The sequence below is a fragment of the Cyprinus carpio genome, chromosome A13, assembly GCF_018340385.1.
Source record: "Cyprinus carpio isolate SPL01 chromosome A13, ASM1834038v1, whole genome shotgun sequence".
Taxonomy (NCBI): domain Eukaryota; kingdom Metazoa; phylum Chordata; class Actinopteri; order Cypriniformes; family Cyprinidae; genus Cyprinus; species Cyprinus carpio.
The window spans coordinates 16,086,788-16,107,096 of record NC_056584.1 but is presented as its reverse complement, the minus strand read 5'-3'; the positions used below and the strand labels follow the sequence as shown (position 1 = coordinate 16,107,096).

The following is a 20,309-nucleotide window of genomic DNA, read 5'->3' as shown; positions in this document are numbered from 1 at the left end:
CTGTGTATGAGGCTGAGAGCAGAGGGAGTCTGAGATTTCAGCCTCCGGGAGGTTAATTACACATCATAAATCAATATAGCATGCTTTACACTCACACTGCCTTAATTAAAATCCCTCCCCACAATGCAAGTGTGTGCACGTCCTGAGTTATAGGCATTCAGCAGCACATTTGTATTTTGAGAGACCGGATGAGGAAAGAAATGCGTCTGCTTAATGGTTTTCTGGAGTGAGGGTAATTTTGCTGCACAGTTCCTGGGAGGAGTGTTCTTTTTCCGAGATGAATCTGACTTGAGATATTTTTCTTCGTTACCCAGCTCACAGAACATCTCCTTATTTTCCAAAGGAGTAAGGAGAACCAGTGCACAGGGAGAAGAAGAATCATTAGTGTTTGACATTCACTCCTCTGAATAGCTGAGTGCTGTTCTTGGGAGTATTTACAAACACACATACTCTCACGGCACACTTATTTCTCCGTGTGTAGGCAGTATTGTGTTGAGGAGGAGGTAGGTGTAATTACAAGACTGGCCAGATTTGTCCTGCTGTGCATTTGAGCACAAAATGAAGTCAAGGTCCACAGTGGATCAACCCCCCCCCTCCATCCCATCCCCCCGCCGACTGTCTCACTCACAAGTCATACATTTCATGGCCTAAAGCGGTTTAGTCACCTTGTGAGACATCAGAGCACTCCAGGAGTTCACAGTGATGGATAACCTCCCTCACTGCCTCAGGATGGGGTTTAGTGCTTCGGAATTAAACACAAATTGGAGGCCGATGAAATGTGCATGAATTGTGTTTGTTGACGTTTATGTTTCAGGAGTGTCTGGGAAAAGGCAAGTACTACAAGAATGTAAATTAGCTCTTTTATGATTGGCTAGCATCTTTGCTCATCAGATAAGGTTGAACTGCTGAATAGTGAATAAGCAGTTATGTAAACATTAACATAACCTTGTATAAACATTATGTAACACCAACCATCTAGTCAATTAGTGAGATCGGCTTTGTTTTAGCCGTTATATTTTCTTAAAAGCGGTGCTTCACAGTGAATGAATTTAGAGACAGAACGCAACTTCTCTAATAGGTTTTTAGCATGCTGACAGCTGACAGTGGTTTAGTGCGCTCTTAGACTGTCGGCATGGTTTAAGGCACCTCTCTACATTCATTCCCTCTAAAACACCAGCACTACTGCCATCAAAGTGCCGCTTGTCTCACAGATCCACCGCATTCAATAACATATTTAAGACGATTACTGTCGGGCTTAGGTGAACTGATGATGTGCTGTGAGCAGTATTCCAGTCATCATCCACAGTTTCTTACTGAAAAAATTAGTTTTCTGTAATAAAAGATTGTAATTATTTTAGCCTCTGTATATATGCCAGACATCCCACGACTGGTCGATTATGTAGTTTTGTACATACATTGTCAACCTAGAACATCAAACTCTTATTTAAAAGAAAGAGACTCCCATATTCCATTATTTATCCCTTTCGACAGCTGGATAAAGATTGCACAAACTTTAGTTCCCAGAATTCAAGTTAATAATGAAAAATAGGGAGCTGCTTATTTGAAACCATTAGTTTTTCTCTCCCTGCTGGCTATGAGCTGTAGTGACGGTATAAATCAGACAGATGTGTCTGATGGGCTGCCCCACCACCAGCGCACCCCACAGGAACCACTCCTCTATGCCGCTCTGCTCTCAGGAAGAATACTGGTGGGAGTCAAGGGAAAAGAGTAGAGGTACTGAAAAAAATGAAATAGAGAGGGAGGTAGACAGAGTAATAAGGGTGATGGGTTTAAAGATCAGAGGACAGCTTAGTAACCTGAAAAAAATAAAAGAGGGAAAGGGAACATTGGAGGGAAAGGCCATCCGCAGGTGAAATGACTGGTCAGATGATTGTGTAAAAACACCACTTTTACTTTTCATGTTACTGTTGAAACTCCACAGAAGCAAGTATATTTTACTTTTAATATCAAAACTCTGTTCCGAAACCTAGCAACCTTGGTGTCCATGGTGCCTTAAAATCCTTCCTCTGTAGGTTTTGGACCATAGCTAATTCACACTTCTGTCTCTCCTCTTGTCTTTTTTCAGATTAACCAGCAGATGTCTGGAGTGAACCTCAACGGTTCTGGTGCTCCAATGGCATTTGGGCCACCTGGTGCCCCCATGGGCGGCTGGGTGGCACCCCCCTCCGGTCAGACCCTCAGCACCCAGCTCTGGAAGTAAATGAATGAGGGAAGATGGAGGACAAGGGGCAGCACATCCCTCCATCTCTCCTCTCCTCTCTCCTCCTCCACAACCACTGGCACCCAGAGTTTTATTCATATACTGTCATTTTTTTCCTCCTTTCTCTTTCCAACCATTACTACTCTGGAGAGCATCGATTCAAACTTCCCTGTGTATTGATCAAGTGAGCAAGAGTATGGCGTGTAAAAGACTGGCAGCTTTGAGTGTCTTATTTGCAATTTTTTTTCTTCTTTTTTTTTTGTGGGGGTGGGGGGGTTCAAATCACATATCAGCTACAAGAAAGCTGCTGGACCAATTATACAGGCTTCTAATATATCTTTACCAAATCAATAGTGACTCATAGTATTTAAAAGACAGAGGTATGGCTATCATATTTGTGAATTCCCCTTCCTTTTCCTATCTTCTGTAGCCCCATGTCCCAGAACCCTGTAGCAGATATTGTATAGACCCATGTAATGTATGTAATCATGAGATAGTCGAACCCCTCGCCCCCTCTCTCTGGCCTCTTAACCTACCACATCCGTGTAGCTCCATGACAAACTCCATCTTTACTGTGGTGTTTTAATGTGTGCGTTACAGAGAAGCACAGTGAGTGACAGACAAATAAACCTGGACGACTGTACAGCTGTGACGGCTAACAGAAAAAGGGTGCATTGGGGGTCAATAAAACGGGGCTTGGGAAGGAATGATCTTTTAGCCAGCTAGTTTTGAAAAGTAAGAACCGATCAAAAGTGTGCAGTCGAACATGTCAGTCCCGCCGCTGTACCAGAGCTTCTATCCTCTCAGACAGGGTCTCTCTGCTGTGCAATAATATAAACATCCCCACCGTGTCATCCAGGTTTATTTCTATAATGTGTTTACATTTTCTGGTGCCTAGTACAGAAACAGAATATTGTTATTTCCGTGCATTAAACCGTGAATAGCCATGAACTATTGTGTGATCATTTTGTCTATAGACACATTTATTGTAAAGTTATCTTTTTCTTTTCTTTTATTTGCTTTTTTTTTTTTTTTTTTTGCTTTTAACGAGGGTCGTTTGGAATAAAGACAGTTGTAATCCAAAAGTTCTGTCCTTGTAAGTGTCTCACGCTTTAGACAGTATTTCCAGGGTTTTTCATCCACTGATCCTTTTTTTTTTGTGGACGGTTCGATTCCCTTCAGCACCACTCTACCTCTCTGTACATTATTCTAGCGGCTGGTCTTTTTCCACCACGTTCACAGACATTGATCGGATTCTCCAAGTGTCCAGAGTCTGCAAGATGGGAATAAGATCAAGTTTTTTCATGTGCAGTTGCCATTGAAATACCCTTATCCATGGTTTCTGCTTCTACCACATTACAGGTAATCCAGTGTGACGCCACAGTGAGAAGCTTCAGCAGATACAGTGCATGTCAGTAGAGAATACCAAGACCGTTTGGCATGTTCTTTCCACCAGACCAGGTATCCTAAAGTTCAAAGGTGGCCATTGATTTGGAAAGTGCAGATGATTGCGAGCCTTAATCCAGTGTTATATGACAATCTTAATACAGTGTCAGTCGCTAGACCTCTATATAGACCGAGTCCTGTTGCCGCTTTGGTTCGTTACCCAGGTTGACCTTCTCAGTGCGGGTATGCCAGACCAGGACCTGAAAGAAACCATTTGAAATCAGGTATTTTAGAATGTGGGAACCAATTACATGTTTATTTTATGTACCAAGGCAGTTTAATTGCATAACTATAATTGTGACAGCTCTTGAAATGCTTTACCAACCCAAAATAAAAGCTTTTTAACACTATTTGAGCCTAAAAATACAAGATTTCTATATTTCGCCATTCAAGTAGATTGGAGTTGGTCTTGAACCCCAAAAATAGCTGCCTAGAGGGGTTGCAAATATGGCCGCCGAATGAACTGACATTTCTTAAAAGGGATTTTGAAGGAAAGGACACATACTGTACACAAGTACATCATAATGGAAAATAAGGTCACTGTGCGTGATTTCTCTTAGGCTGTTGGTGCGTGAAGGGTGCTGGATTGGGATCTCTCAGACTGGTTAAACGTCTTAATTATATCAGATAGAGGCAGTGCAGGGAACGAGCACAGTTAAATGGCTGCACTCAGGTGTGACGCGTCAGTTTCTGAACACATGGCACTGCAGACTGGCTTGTTTTGCATAACAAGGCTAATTTAGCAGAACCATAAGAGATAAATAAGGTGCACCATGGATCAGCAACCCAGAAGTAACCCAAAGCGTCGTTTAGTGGCCTTATAACAAGATGTATCCCTCTGGTAGATTCTGTAATAATGCTACTTATGAAGGTGTCTGACACTTTACTTCTGTCTCCCGTTCTTCGCTTGATAAATATTACCAGGGCCCAGCTGTAGCACAGGGCTTTATATGTGGCTAAAAGTTTTTGCATTAAGAACTTTTAAGTCTGAAGGTCTGATATAGACTAAATTGGAAACTTCCTGCAGTGAATTGTAATTGGTTTGTGGGTGGTTAAACTTCATTAGTTGTGTTTGTGTGCTGCTGTCAAAGACATTTGCAGAGTGATGTCTAATTTTTTATGAAAGGAAAGTAATAATACGTGAAGAATTTAACTTGTTCAATTCTGCTTTCATATGTAATAAATCCTTTAATTTTTAATGTCGATAAGGTAATGGCTACAAAGTGCATAAAGGTTGAAAGCAGTGATATAACAGCAGTGTGGAGGTGTGAAGCCAGCAATCCCCATGGGCTCTGGTAATTGAAACTGAGTTTTAAGAAAAAGTTATTAAAATTGAAACCCTTTGTTTTGGCTTTTAAAAAGGGATGTTGATGGATGAAAGCACAAATAAATAGAAATAGAAGATTTAGCTTCAGTAATATTATGTAATGTGTCATTTAGAAGACATTAACATTTTCATGGTTTAGACTCATTTTTTCTCAAATTAATTTTATTCAGTAAGAACACATTAAACTGGTCAAAAATGGGAGTGGGCATGTATAATGTTGCACAAGATTTCAAAATGACCTTTCTATTCATTGAAGAATCATGAAATATGACATTACCACAAGTATATTTAGCAAAAAATAAAAAATAAAGTTTCTTGAGTGCCAAATCATATAAGAATGATTTCTGAAAGATTGTGTGACACAGAAGACTGGAGTAATGGCTGCTGAAAATTCAGCTTTACCCTCACAGGAATAAATTACATTTTATATATAGTATTAATATTTCACAATATTAGTTTTTACTGTATTTTCAATCAAATAAATGCAGCCTTACTGAGCATATGAGACTCCTTTCAAAAACATTTTAAGAAATCTTCTCTAACTTGGTATACTTGGTGAGCGGTAGTGTATGAGCTAACAATGAACAATTTTTCTGTGCTCTTTCTATTTATCTAGTCTTCAAAATTCATGTTAATTAACATGTTAATTCATGATAAATTAGATATTCATTAAAACAACTTACATTGTAAAAAAAAAATCATTTTGTAGAAATGAATATTAACAAAGGTTAATAAATGCTTTTAAAGTATCATTCATTCTTGTTCATGTTAGCTGTTGCATTAACTAATGTAGCTAATGAAGAATCTTAGTCTAAAGTGTTGCCAATAAATACACCTTAAAGTGATTTTCTACAAACAGAATAGAATTTTGCATGACATCAGATCTAATTGTTATTGCCAATAATTGTCAGTATTTTAGCTTTTAATAAATGTGTATTACTCATTCATTCAAGTCTGGAATTAGACTGTCCCATATGAAACGATTTTCTGAAACGATGTTTGTGGTGACTATTTTTCTGAGGGTTTCTTTTGAATTTAAACAGGATGAGCATCTGAAGCCTTGACAGAGAATAATCATTTGAGCGATTGTGTTGTGGGTGGAGTGAAGCATGCTGGCACGCCGACAGCAGGAGCACGATTGAGATTGACATTAATAAATAGGAGAGTCTATGCACTGACTTCTGTAAATAAACCTGTGAATCTCTCTCACACACTCTCTTCACCTCTTCATCTATGTGGCATGTTTGCCATCTCTCTGCCAATCTAAAACACAATCCCTTTGCCCTCTTCTTCTTCCTTTCTCTCTCGGTCTCTTTCCTCCTTGTCACATCAGTTCAGTCTGATTGCTCACATAAGATGACCCCCCTTAATCCTACCCAGCCTCCCTGTGCTTAATTTTGAAGTGCATGCTGGGAGGTGGCCATATCGCCGTGCCCACAGGCTTAGTCACAGTCATCCGCTGGGACCCTCAAGAACGCTTCTACAAATGTGACCTTTCCAAAAGACATTGCTGGCAGTGCTCCACTTTGGACAGGCGCCAGCTCACACCCACGAGGACCCATCATTTTTGGCACAAACGCTTCCTTTTGTTTACTTCCATAATGCCATCCTCATATAATTGGACTGCAGCCACAAATTTAAGTATATTAAACTCCCACTTTGTCCAAGTAGCAACTTGCACTTCTTCGTAACTGTCAGTGGCCTTTCTACTCTGTTTTACGGGTGCGATATCTACACCCTTACACTGGCCATGGCACTGTACCACAGGAGCAAACATGCGCTCTCTGCAGTCTGTTTACAATGCACACATTATGCTGTGTCTGGTAAAATGACGCATAGCTGATTGGTTGATGTTGGAAACATGTTCTGCTCTTGCAGATTAGTGGAATTGTCAGCCCTGCTAATAGGCATTATTAATAACCCAGTGTGGCTACCATTAGGGTAATTGGGTGATAATGATGATGGCAGTAGCAGTGACGTGTGGTACAGGGAGGAAGAGAGCATTTTGACATGTAAGGTGAGCCGACTGAAGAAATTTGAGCTCCTGAGATAATGGGCCATGGATGAATGCAGGAGCTTTTAGAATCAGACCAAGTCAAATACTGTACACAGGAATGTGTTTTTCAGCTTCAAGAGCTCCTTGACAGTGCTATTCACTATTGTCACCAGTAGAAGAATAGAATGCGGTACAAAGTTAGGTTTTCAAATTGGTGCCAAAAAGATAGGGTTGAGTCATAATGCCTAAACTACTGATTAACACAAGAACATGAAAAACTGGATTTTTTTTTTTTTGTAGTAGTAGTAGTATTCATGATAATCAGTGTGAAGGATGCAAATGCAAGCTTCTCTACTGACCTGTGTACAGTTCTTGGCCTTTGGTTCCAAGTCCTCCACCTTGGTGATCTGTTTGAGAAAATCAGACTCTTGCATCCCTGGTTTGGCTCCTCTTCTCTTGAACAGGGCACGTGGGTTTGACAGGATCACCTGCAGGTTCACTGCAAAACCTGCCAATGAAAAAAATATTTTGCATGCCAAGTATAAATCAGATATTTCAATTAAAATGTTTTAATTTTATTACTTTTTCCTCTTTGCTGCTTTGGATGTCATAGCTCATGATAATTATTAATGAAGAGTTTGGAAAGAAGTGCATGCCCTTGAGCCGTGATGGCAGATTGCAAATTGCATACTACCAGGGGTTGAACAACTGCCATTGAGATGAATGGGAATACTAAAAGATAGCTTTCTATAGACCTCGTTTGCAATTGAGACAGTCTGGGCTTGCACAAGCTCCGGAAATTGGACCAAATATAAATCAAAAAGCTTACAGAGCTGCAATTGTTTATTGCAAATTTATCTAAAACTAATTATTGTGCAGATAATCTCATTATATATTCAAGCGCACACTCTCATTTACGCTGTATTAGCTATACGCAAATACACAGCTTTCCAGCTTGCTCTTGACCTTATGCATTTCTCATGGGAGCGGGTTGAACCGTCCCACTGCTGCATGTGGGTCAGGGTAAGTTTTTCACCCCTTCGTTTCCATTTCTCTCGATGACATCGTCTCAGCTACAAAACAGGAGAAGGACTTTTCAAATTTTACCATAGGGAATATCACCCTCTGTTGTGGGCTTTTTATCCTGGGCACAGGCTGTTTTCTAGGACGCCTGTGTTCCAGCTGAACCCACCTGGGCTTCCCTCAAATCTGCAGAAGTGAGCTCACGACAGCAATGCAATGTTCATCTAAGCCCTGGCTAACTGTGCCCTTGTTCTCACCCTCAGATCGACATGCATACTGTCAAAGTTTATTAATAGTTGAAGGCCAGCCAGCTTTTTTCTTTTGATCTTTTTTTCTTTTTTTAATGACTATATTGCCTTTTGATGTCCCTGTTGGAGTATTGGGGGAATGATGTAAGAACCTATGCTCAGAGATTCAGGGACATGGCTTTGATACAGCTGAAGAGCCGGACATCTTTCTGCTGTTGCACTAACAGCGCTTCAGGAACCGGCTAGATGCACTGCTGAGTTAAATGCATAAACAATGTAGTAATGTAGTAAACCCACCCTGAACATTAACATCCTGATTTTTAAATCAACTCTAAGAGTTCATGACCAGGGAAGGGTTGCACATGCCTTTTGTAAGCTCTTTAATTAGGATGGCTTTCAAATCTGTAAATAGAAGTGGTGCTGAAAAGCTGTTTATGTTTTTGGTTGATAAAACCCCCACAAAACTATCAATTTCTAGGGAAAATGTTATACATCAGTTATGAAATAATTAGCATATTTAAATATGTAAATCATATTAATAAACTGTCTAATATGAATAAAGGACAATAAGTAAATACAAGTACAGTATAAAACAATCTGTAAAAAGCAATTGGAAAGTGCACTTTTTAAACATTTATTACTGTATTTATTAATCTTTGTTAATGTTAGTTAATGAAAAAAATAGTTATTCATTGTTAGTTCATGCTAATACACAGTGCATTAACTAATGTTAACAAGCTCAACTTTTGATTTGAATAATGCATTAGTAAATGTTGAAATTAACATTAAATAAGATTAATAAATGCTATAGAAGGATTGTTCTTGCTTAGTTCATGTTAACTAAAGTAGTTAACTAACATTAACCAATGGAACCTTATTCTAAAGTGTTACCAGAATATTTCACAAAACTTTCTGCCTTGTATTTTTGATCAAATAAATGCAGGCCTGGTAAGCTTCAGTTCAGGTTTTTTTTTTTTTTTTTTTTTTTTTTTAAATCTTACCGACCCAAAATGTATTAATGGTAGTGTAGATTCAACTAAGTTTAATGGCACAGTTCTCAGATATTTAGTAGTGTGCAAATTGTAGCATAGAGCCCACCAAAGAAGCTGTTAGAATATATATATATATATATATATATATACTTGTTACACAGATCATGTAAAAGCTAGTGTGACTCATGCAAGGCCTAATCGCTGTGTACATTACAGATGCTGCTTTTTGTTTCCGTTTATTCTAATGCGCAAAATGTCACTATTGTGTGTTAAAAAGGTTTCCATGTTAAGACAAGCACTTGAGCTCCTCTTCAGGTGAGAGCAGTGCTTGAAAGCAATGAGAGAGGCGGTTCAGGACCTTTTCTCTGCTATTGTGTTTGCTCTCAGAAGAAGCTGTACGGCAGGAATACTAAATAACCTCATTGTTCTCAGCTTTTGTTCAGGGAGAAGTGTAGTAGAGCCGGCAGATTTATGAACCTTAAACAGCTTATAGAACATGCGTTTAGTTTACGGCAGCGATGTGAGGAAGCGTATGCATTGTGTAAAGTGTTTGCGAAGGGAGATGTGCTCACAGTCAGGTAGGGCTTGACAATAAATACATTATCTCTGATGACAATGATGATATTACTGGTGAGCGAACACGTGTGAAGAATACAAGCTATGGAAGAGGAGAAATAGTGGTAGTAATGGAGATCACATGAGTAAGAGATGATACCATCTCTAGTTATTAGAGTTTCATGAACAGCAAAATATCCAGCGGCAGCGCTGGAGTCTGGGGAATTAGGGATTGCTTCAACTACGCACTGCTATCTCTGACGTTGTATTCATTCCCTCGAGCTGCATATGAGCCCTGCCTCTCTCCATTAGGATGTTTCCAGCCTGTCAGCATCTTCTCAGCCCACCCTCTTTAATGCATTGCCTGAGAGCCCACGTATGCTAAAAATGCACAGAGAAGCTTTTCGTCAATTATAGGGAGCAGAGAGCAAATGGTTGCCCCGTCATCTCACTTCTACCTAAAGTACAGGGTACCTATTATCTTTTCCTACCTGTTATGCTTTGTAATAGTGTCTTTTTTTAAAAATACAGTTTACCATGAAAACATAAGCCATTTGAAAGCTGATTTCCCCAAAAAGTGTAAACACAGATGCTTTTAACATCCCTGTTTAGGAATCCCAACCAGCCTGATATGACAACTTCCAAATTACTTTTAGTCATTTAGCAGATGCTTTTCTCCAAAGTGACTTAAAAATGTGGAACATCACAAGCAATTTTTCAGAAAAGCCTGCAATATTTGCAGTACACATTGCCAAGTGCCAGGAGTTATTATAGGAAGTGCTTTTGTTTATGGTTGTGTTTTAGTTAAGTGCTTGTGGAAGAAGTGTGTCTTCAGCTCTTTCTTGAAGGTTCTGATGGTCTCAGCAGATCGGGTGGAGGTTGGCAGCTCATTCCTTCAGAGAAGAACAGACTCAGTGAAGTTTCTGGAAAACCACTTAGGGCAGGTACACGACTTATGCTAAAAACAGAAAAGTTTTTCCTATGCGTTTCTGAAAGGTTTAGTATACAGACGACAACGTTTGACAACAACAATCACCTAAATTAACACAGTTCATACGGATCCATGATGCCAGGCCAGTAGTTGGCAATGTAACTTTGTAAAGAAACACTATACTCCTGCGTTCTTCAAGTACGTATTCGTGCGCACCTATAGACAGAACACACAAAACGTATGCGCGTGACATCACTGCTTTCACAAATTAGCATTTTTATAGTTTACATGGAGACAGTAATGGTATAGTTTTTAAGAACTTCCCTTCGTAAACATTGACATGGCTAGCTGATCTAGCTAGTATCACTAGTATTGTATAGGAGAAAAGCCTCTTCAGAAGACTCTTTGGGGTTTCAAAGCTTTTTTCCCCCCTCAGCTTAGAGCATTCCTTTTGCATGGTCTCTCTATATACGTAGGAACCGCTTTGCTGCCTGCTTTGGGCCAATTTTATATGCCTGTTTGAAACGACCTCAGTGAGGGGAAGTTTGGAAAGGTTCAACACGACCAAACTGCAAAGAAGTCCCATCTGCTTATCTGTGCAGGCAAGCTGCTCCTCACACAGCTGATGTTGTGATTATCAGCAGCACATGCTATAACATGGACAGAATATCCTTCAGAACACAGAGAAGATGGACAGAGATATGGATGGTGGAAGTTCAATACCTTAATAACATTAAATAAAATTGAGAGCCCTAGTGGTGAAACTTGAAGACATAATGCCCCAGCTAATATTATTCTGCTTCTCCAATACTTTTAAGACATTTATAGTAATAGTTCTGAACTTTAAAAATTCTTTATCGAGTCTGTTAATGGACAGTTATTTGGTCACAGTAGCTCACCTGCAATGACACGTGCCATGGTTTGATTCCTAGGAGAACCGGCGTACTGAAAAGATTTATATCTTGAATGCACTGTAAATTACTTTGGATAAAAGCATCTGCCTAATGAATGAATGTAATTTAAATGGAAGCTTTCAGATGGGCAGGGTGTAAAAAAGAAATGTGTTACGCGTTTTGCACAAATTAGTTCTGGAATTTGAAACCAATTGGGTTGACGGAAAGTGCAAGTCACCAGAAACCTGTTATTTAACCAATGAAATCTCTTGTAAAAAAATCTTTCTTTGTCATTCAAGAGAGTGGGACAGATCATGTTCAGGGCCTATGAATATTTGAAATTGAGAAATAGATATTTTTAAGAACTGGTCAAACCGCTTTTTCAAATGGCTGCGTAATCTGTAATACTAAACCAGCTATAAAAATCCCATTGTCATGATGCAAATGATTTTTCATGTCGAAGGCTTAGTTTGTTGTAGTTGTTGCTTTTCAGGGTGCTCATATTAACCATTTACAGTGAGCTGTTTCAGCATTAAGTGTATTTTTGCCTCGTAGGCAGAAAATGTGGCGAAAATGCACTATTTATCAATACAGCTTTTTATAAAGCAACATAAACTAATGAACTGACAAATTATTTTGCTATTTTTTGAGATGGTTTAGATTCTATTCCATAGTTTTCAATGATACACTCCGATAACCATTTTATAAAAATAGAATGCAATAACCTGGAAATCACTTAATTGTCTAACTTTCTGTTATTTTGACCTGCGGTTCTGTTACACTGCAGAAATGCTGTCCGTGTGAATGCATGCTTTTGTTAATGTTTCATCCTGCACATAGTGTAAAATGTGCATAATTGTCACACATTCAAATATATGTGCCTTTTTTTTCCTGGATAGGTAACAATGTTGCAGCAAGATTTTTATAAACCATTATCATCCATTTTTTTTTTTTTTTTTTTTTTTAATAATCAGTAAAAAATTGATAGTAGTATTTTAATGACAGTGCATGTTGTTAAATAAAATATTTTCAAGAGATCTTAGTGGTATCTTACCAGCCATGTCAATTGCAAAAGGCCTGTCGGCTTTCCAGCCTGTGTACCAGCCGACCACTTTTCCCTTTTCCACTAAGGGCCGCTCGTACCTCCGGCCTCCAACGAGTCCCACCGGCCACACTGACACTCTCCTGGTTGACCGCATCTGAACAGTCGAAGGCAGAGCAACAGTAAATATGATAATATTACAAACCCAATCCACCAAAGTTATCATAAAGATCTGCAGAGTTTTGTTGTGCACCCTTCAGTCGTTTCTTTGGACCTTTATAGTGCTAACCATATGCAGTACTTACTCTATTATTATTTTTAAAGGAACAAATGTAGTACCACCACACATAGTATGACTTATTATAAAATCTTGGCTCATCTTCAGCATAAATAAGTCCGTCCACCTGCAGTCTGCTGAAGACAGCACACATTGCTCTTCAGTTTCATAAACACGATCACATCTGATTGAACCACCCGCCAACACTAAAACTGTCATTTCCAGCAAGATTCCATCTTCCTTGAGGAATTTTAAATGTCCTACTGCTGAAAGAATCTTGTTTTCCCTTCATTCCTTCATATATAATAAAAATAAAAATTATTTGCCACTGGGGAAATGAGCGTTGCTGCAATTTCTCAAACAAATGGTCAACATAGCCTTTGAATATTTAATGGTTGTTCTATTTATGTGAGTGCTGTACGTAGTCGGGTGACGTGCCTGTGGCTGGCGGCCGTAAGCAACGGACCAGCTTTGAAGCCCAAACTGCTGCCCCTTTAGCTGTATTTAATGTCTGTCTTCCTCCCTCTCTTCAAAGGCTCCAACTACATAATGGTGCTCTTAAAGTCTAACACAGCTCAAAGGCAAAGAATTCTCCATAGCAAAGAGGATGTCATCTGCAGGTGCCAAGCATCCTTTTGCGTTGAAGTTGACAACAAGGGCAACAGGCACAGCCATCAAATGCGATGTCACATACACTGTTCTTTGAGCTGAGCTCTCAAGCTACAGGCGCCTATGGCTAGGCATCTGTATTTGGCAGTTTTTGTGACCCATGTGTTTCCCTGCAGGGACAGGGAATATGAAAGTCTGGCCTCATTTTGACAACATGGTGCAGAGAAATAAATTTGTACTAGACGAGTGTGTTCGATATCTTTAGGGAGGTAAAATCACCTTCGATAACAAAACTACATGCTGCCTCACAGTTTCAGAGAGGATTCGAACAATGCAACAACAAAATCGGATCTAGTAAGGAACTATTTTTCTAAGGAAAGACAGGTTACAACTGAGTACAATAAATCTAATGCAGAATTTGCTGTGATGTGTCACGAAAGCCACAAGGCAGAGTAGGAGAATACATAGTACCTATACTGTACCACGGAAATCAAAATATGACTTTATTATGTGCTGCCGATTCATACACAGCACAAAATGACATTTTTCGACTTTCCAGTAAAAATATCTGAAAATCCTTGAAACGAGAAGCAACACTGCATAAAATACTACAATAAATTTTATCCTAAATATAAGTGCCTTTTATTGCACTGACTCCAAAATTTGCCAGTGCAGTAGGACAAAATGTACAGTCTAAGAAAACAAGTCTTGTATCAATTTCTTACATATTTTAATCGCAAAATTAGTCAAAAAACCCATTGGGAAAATTTTGCAGTAAAGAGGTGTTAAAGCAACAAAAAAGTTAATCTGGGTTTTTGTCCTATTCAACTACAACAAGCAATGCTACATTTCACTAGTTGTTCAGTTTTTATTTCAGTAGTGCTTTACACACTGAAATCTCATTGGACTTAAAGGGATAGGTCACCCAAAGATGAAAATTCTGTAATTATTTACTCACCCTATGTCATTCCAAACCTCTGTGACCTCTATATTTTGAAGAATATTGGTAAATAAACAGTTTCAGTTCCTTTTGACTTGCATTGTATGGACCAAAAATACAATGGAAGTCAATGGAATTCGAATTTGTTTGGTCGCCAGCTCAAATATTGATCTGGTTTTTGTGTTCACCAGAAGAAATACAGAAACAGGTTTGGAAAGTTTAGTAAATGATGACCGAATTTTTATTTTTGGTTGGATTATCCCCCCTTGTGTATATTAAACATAAACAAGGAGAAAACAAGGAAGTTGTGGATATCATACAGTATGACCCTCACGTTTCACATGGAAAAACATAGTCTTTCTTGTAATGCTCTTCTTGTGTGTTATTGTGAATGTGAGAAAGAACACAAAGATGGTTCGGATTGGCTGATCCGTGATCAATTAAACCATGCTCCATTTTTTAGTGTGACAAATTGCTTGTCATTGAAAACGTATTTTTTCTATCCAAAAAATAATAATGTATGTTCTATTTGTGTGTTTAGTGATAAAGCTATTTCCGAAAGCTATTAAAGCAATTTCCTCAAAATCTTTAAGGTAGAATAATATTCCCATACTCCACTCAGGCAGTTGAAGACATTTTTTCCCCCTAGAACTTGATCACTGTACTTAAAAAAAAAAAACAAAAAAAAAAACTATTGTTTCACTGTTGCTGTGTCACATATCTGAACTAGCTTGTACTTTTCTAGCCAGTTTTGACACTTTGCATTGCAGTTCTTCTAAGTTACTGTCGCCTGAGGATGAATCACTCGCATTTCTCATTGGGGAAAACAGTATGTGCTAAATGAATATATTTCCAATGTGTCATTAATATTTGTCATTATGAAACACTAGCTGCTGAAAGAGGCCTGAACGACTCTCATTGTTGTGCTGTGTAATGTGTTTGTGTTAAGCAGAGCAGGGGTCATCAGTAGTGACACTGCACTCTACCCCTCAGGGGCTGTTCCATGTGTTCATCCACATGTCCAGCTGTGTTCTGGAGAGAGAGAGAGAAAGAGGCAGAGGGAGGGATGCACAAAGCAAGCATTGAAGGAATGAGGAGGGCAGTAAGGCCGGTGGCAGAGGAAAAGAGAACGACTTAGACGGGAAAAAGCAGATATAAGGGTAGAATAATTAATGATAAATGAGACGATGAGCTATAAGTGCAGAGAAAATATTTTGTGTTACTGTAGAATGGACAGAGAATGTAATGCAGAGGAGGAAACCTCTTCTGTCCTCTTATCACTCGACTGCTGTCAGCTTCCTGGTGCCCCTTTTATGCTTTCCACTCAAATAAAAGAAATGTCCAACCATCAGACATCAAGTAAAGCAAACCATTTACATGGTAATGCTTACATTTTTACGTTTTGTTGGCTAATTCATTTGAATTTGTACATTTTCATTCAATCTTCTTACACCCCACTGAAGATTAACTTTCGGGGTTGAACTTGTAAAATAGTAATGTTTTCTCATGTGATTGGTCCAACTAACAATGGAAATTCTATCACCACATGTGGTGTCCATGTTGGTCAAACTCAAAAAAGGACCCAAAAACACCATAAAATAACGTTAAAATTGGTCCATATGACTTACTACATGTGACATTGCATACTGTACTATCCATCTTATTTTTCAATGTGAAAGTAAGCGTTTTCTGTGAATGTGTGAGACTTCCGATTCATTAGCCGCTATATGGAAATAACGAGAAGAATAACAAAGTACAGTAAATGGTAAAACAGTTTGCACTGTAAACCAGTGTTTTTATAATTAAGACAATACATTCAAATAATATGGTAAAATAATACCAATTTGCAGTTTCAAGCAGCATAATGAGCTGTTTTGTATAGCTAAAAATTTACAAATGGACACAGCCATTTCCACTACATGAATAATGCAAACTAATTTATGGTGTTTTTTGTCCTTTTTGGAGCTTGACATCAGTGTTGTTTAATTTCCACTGGATGAAATAAATCATATAAAATTTCCACTGAGAAAATAAATAAATAACAGCATATGGGTTTGGAATGACATGAGGGTAAATAATAATATTTCATTTTTTGAGAGAGCTACTCCTTTAATCCTACTGCTTACACTCTTATAATTACCAGAATCCAGCTGACTTGATCAAAAACATATCCTGAATAAATATGTGCAGAATTGAAAAGGTTTTTTAATGTATGCAAGATGTAGAAAAGCATAACCTGTGTAAGACAGCCTCAAATGAAGAGTGTCTCCACTCATCACTTCGCTTTGTTATGTTTCATCCATCGTCCACAGACAACCGTTTAAACAGACAAATCCTAATTCCCCAGCTGTCAGGTCACTCTCTCATTTCTCTGTGACTTCCACTGTCTTAAACTGGGTTAATTCACTCTGCTTGGCTACACAGTATACTGGGTCGCCTTCATTTAATGTATAGTTCACCCCAAAATGAACATTCTGTCATAATTTACTCACTCTCAAGTTGTTTTAAACTGAATTAGCTTCTTTCTTCATTTGAACGTAAAAGTTATTTTGAAGAATGTGGGTAACCAAATAGTTGCTGGTCCACAGTGACTTCCATAGTATTTTTTTTCCTTACTATCCAAGTCAATGGGTACCAGCAACTGTTTGGTGACCCACATTCTTCACAATATCTTTTGTGTTCAGCACATGAAAGAAATTAATACACAACATGAGAGTGTGTAAATAATGAAAGAAATGTAATTTTGGGGTGAGCTATCCCTTTATGTGTGTCAACTGCTGCGCTTTTGAAACTAATGAGAAATAGGTGGCAATGGCGTGATAAAACACATCACATGAATGTCCATGGGGACAGATCACAGCGAAATCTGATGCACTGCAAGTTATTTATGAATTGACAACTTTTTATATACTTCTCTTTCTTTCTCTCTAACTATACTATATATTTAAATGTAATGCAGCAACCTTGTGGAGTACCAAAAAAAATCTCATACAATGACAACATAGAGGTTGAATTGACTTTAATTGCTGCTTTAAATTTTTAGGTTTTCAAATTTATTACATTTTTACAGTGCAGGTTCTCAAGGCAAATACTGTAGAGGCAATATTTTTTTGTATATACATGTAGATCTAAGTACCAGACTTATAAATATATTTGTCAGGTCTTATAGATGCTATATTCCATTTGGAGGAAGAATTAAGATGGACATATATTAATGTGCTACTTCTTGTGGAAAAATTCACTCATCCTGCACCATTTGAGTAGACATGCATGACCCTTTTCAGTGGGTCAGACGTATCATATATCAGGATCAGGATATCAAAGAGACCCTAGCAACCGTATAGCAAATCCCAGCCATATCTAGACAACAGAATTCATATAGATGCACGGAGGTAAGCTTATGACTTGGACCAGTGTGGACCAGCAGAGGTTTCTTGAGAACCCCAGCCATTTCTCTGTCTAGTTGGCACTATTTGCAATGTTACATTTCTATTGGCATTGCTTTTCTAGCCAAATAGGCTATAATTTGTTTTCATTTTTTTCAGATTTCATATCAATCCTTACTCGTCTAAATAGAATTAAACCAATAGTCATCTCAAGAAGTCGTGTTTACCTCTTCAAATAACGCAAGGCTGTAAGTGTTATCATCATCCGCGAAGAAAACGATTCCTTTATCTTTGACCGAGCGATGTCCTCTCAGCCAGCCGAGCGCTAAGTTCCTCTGCTCGGTCGCTCGGGGCATCCCTGTCCGCTTGAACCTGCGCGGGGTGAACACGTTCAGGTGAGTGTATCGCAGCCCGGAGCGGGCGAGAAACCGAGAAACCAGCTCCGTGTGGGAGTTCGAGTCCTCCACCACGATCCAGTGGAACTGCGGAACCTGGCGGAACGTATTTGCCAAGCGTGTGAGCTCTGCTTTCTGCACCGCTCGGCTGTAAGTAGGAGTGATGGCATAAATGACCGGGAGAGATGTGGCGTTACTCCCGCTGCTGCTGGTGGTGGTGCTGCTGCTGCTCCGAGTCGTCCTGACGACCTGCCGCCGCTGCTGCTGCACATTTCCCAGCCGAGACAAATAAAAGCTGGCCGTGTTCCGAACAGACAGCCTCTTCGTATCGATGTCGATCACGATGATCACTATCAAGATCCACGGAAGAAGAATGAAAAAGCGAGTGTAGAAGATGGATTTCATTGTGCCCGAAGAACCAGCACTGCTTAATGTGAAGAATTAACAGTCCGCCACAAACAGAGCAGTTCATTCAGAGCCGATTATTTAATTGTTGCAGATGATTACTTTTTAAACTTCCTTTAAAGCTGTGTGTTTTAGCCAGTATCCGCAGTCCACAAACGTTTAAACTTCCCATTCCCGTTTCCTAAACGCGCTGTTGCGATGCCATCCCGTCCTGCGCTCCGCCAGAGAGCCCGTTCCCGCAGATGATGCTCCCGATATATAACCTAGTGAGTTTTCAGTCGTTCAGCGCAGAGAACAGTGCCAAAAATAGCAACAGGTCAATGTTTTAGTCATGTGCATATTGGAGGGCAATAAATCCATGTAGATGTAATGATTACTCAAAACTGCATCGAATGATGGGACTGAGCCGATGCTCTGACGCTGCTGTAGTCTGTTGAAATGAGGAAGACTGAGACTTCAAACTGAGATTTCACCCTCCCCACCTGCACACTAGAGCGAGATAGGAATCACTTGCATTGTCTGTTTTTTTTTTTTGCGCGATAGCAGACTTTGTCTGTCAGACATGAGTAGCTACAGTTTAATTCTAATCTGTGAACGATCACAAAGACGGTTGTTAGAATTTACTCAGCTTGCAAGGCAAATAGGTAACATAAATGGGTTGTGTGTGTGTGTGTGTGTGTGTGTGTGTGTGTGTGAATCTATTGTAATCAAAATTACTTCCCAATCCAAAATAATTTTAAAAAATTTCATTATGAAAATTTGGCTGATATTTATTCACTTATATATTTAGTAACACCATGCTGATAATTATTAACTTATCAGTAGCCATCCTGTTTAAACAAATGTGAAATTTGTTCATGCCATAGTCTTTATTGAACAAATTCCACATTTGTTTGTTCCAGAGGGACTGTCAGATATCTGACATTCCAATAACAGAAGATGTGTCTGAATGTCATGCTCATGTTCATCAAATAAAAGAACATTTTAATTTGACTTATGTGTGGTTTTCTTTTATGCTGCTATTGTATGTAATTTGCAGATTTCTTTAAATGCCATTTAAAGCTACAGGTGAGATATCTGAGTACGCAGACTATATATGTTGATGGAAACTGCTAGCCAATGGATTTTTGTTCTGTTGATCAATGTAAAATCCAACTAAATTAATATTGCTTAAAATGGCAATTAATTGTCAGCTTGTGTATGAAGATCCTGTGAAATCCATCCTCATTTTTCCACATTAACAATATGATTGACTGAAGACTCAATCTGTTGATGTTCATTTGCTTCAGGCATATTCCCATCTGTAGATTTAGCAGATCACTTGATGGCATAAACAAAACATCCTAATGCATGAATAACAACAAGGTAAAAAGCAACATGGCAACTTATTAGATTTAACAGTCAACATTGTAATTAAAATGGCTGGCACATTGCCTGCAGGCTTTTATGATGTTCATTTCAGCACTGGCGTGTCTATTTGACTGTCTTGTGTCTTCATTCACAGTGCAATGACAGCAATGGATTGTGACATCCAGCCTTGTCCTCCCATCCTCAACATGCCACCCCCTGTCACCACAGACAATGTCAATCACAGAAAATAGAAGCAACTGTCAGAGACGCTAT

General features: G+C 38.9%; 2 protein-coding genes across 2 annotated transcripts in view; one reads left to right on the top strand and one right to left on the bottom strand.

Annotated features, from left to right (window-relative positions):
• LOC109089793 (stromal membrane-associated protein 1-like) overlaps nt 1-3,172 on the top strand; it is a 97,030-nt gene extending 93,858 nt beyond the window's left edge. Inside the window, 1 exon segment of the mRNA XM_042768977.1 lies at nt 2,087-3,172. Within this exon segment, the coding sequence (XP_042624911.1) occupies nt 2,087-2,221 (135 nt within the window). The 3' untranslated portion in view covers nt 2,222-3,172.
• A 64-nt stretch (nt 3,173-3,236) lies between these two features.
• On the bottom strand, nt 3,237-19,166 carry LOC109086072 (galactosylgalactosylxylosylprotein 3-beta-glucuronosyltransferase 2-like). The gene is made up of 4 exons (XM_042768978.1): nt 18,114-19,166; nt 12,687-12,831; nt 7,350-7,498; nt 3,237-3,867 (listed from the first exon to the last, which is right to left on the bottom strand). Exons 1-4 carry the CDS (start codon nt 18,684-18,686, stop codon nt 3,781-3,783), a joined length of 954 nt encoding a protein of 317 aa, XP_042624912.1. The 5' UTR covers nt 18,687-19,166; the 3' UTR covers nt 3,237-3,780.
• Nucleotides 19,167-20,309: the final 1,143 nt, after the last annotated feature.

Bases quoted from the DNA above. Each gene is read 5' to 3' on its own strand.
- LOC109086072 (XM_042768978.1), bottom strand. From the start codon at position 18,686: ATGAAATCCATCTTCTACACTCGCTTTTTCATTCTTCTTCCGTGGATC. The intron at 12,832-18,113 runs GTAAACACGACT...TCGACTGTTCAG, and splicing joins GCCTTGCGTTATTTGAAGAG to ATGCGGTCAACCAGGAGAGT. The intron at 7,499-12,686 runs GTAAGATACCAC...TTTCATTGGCAG, and splicing joins TTTTGCAATTGACATGGCTG to GTTTTGCAGTGAACCTGCAG.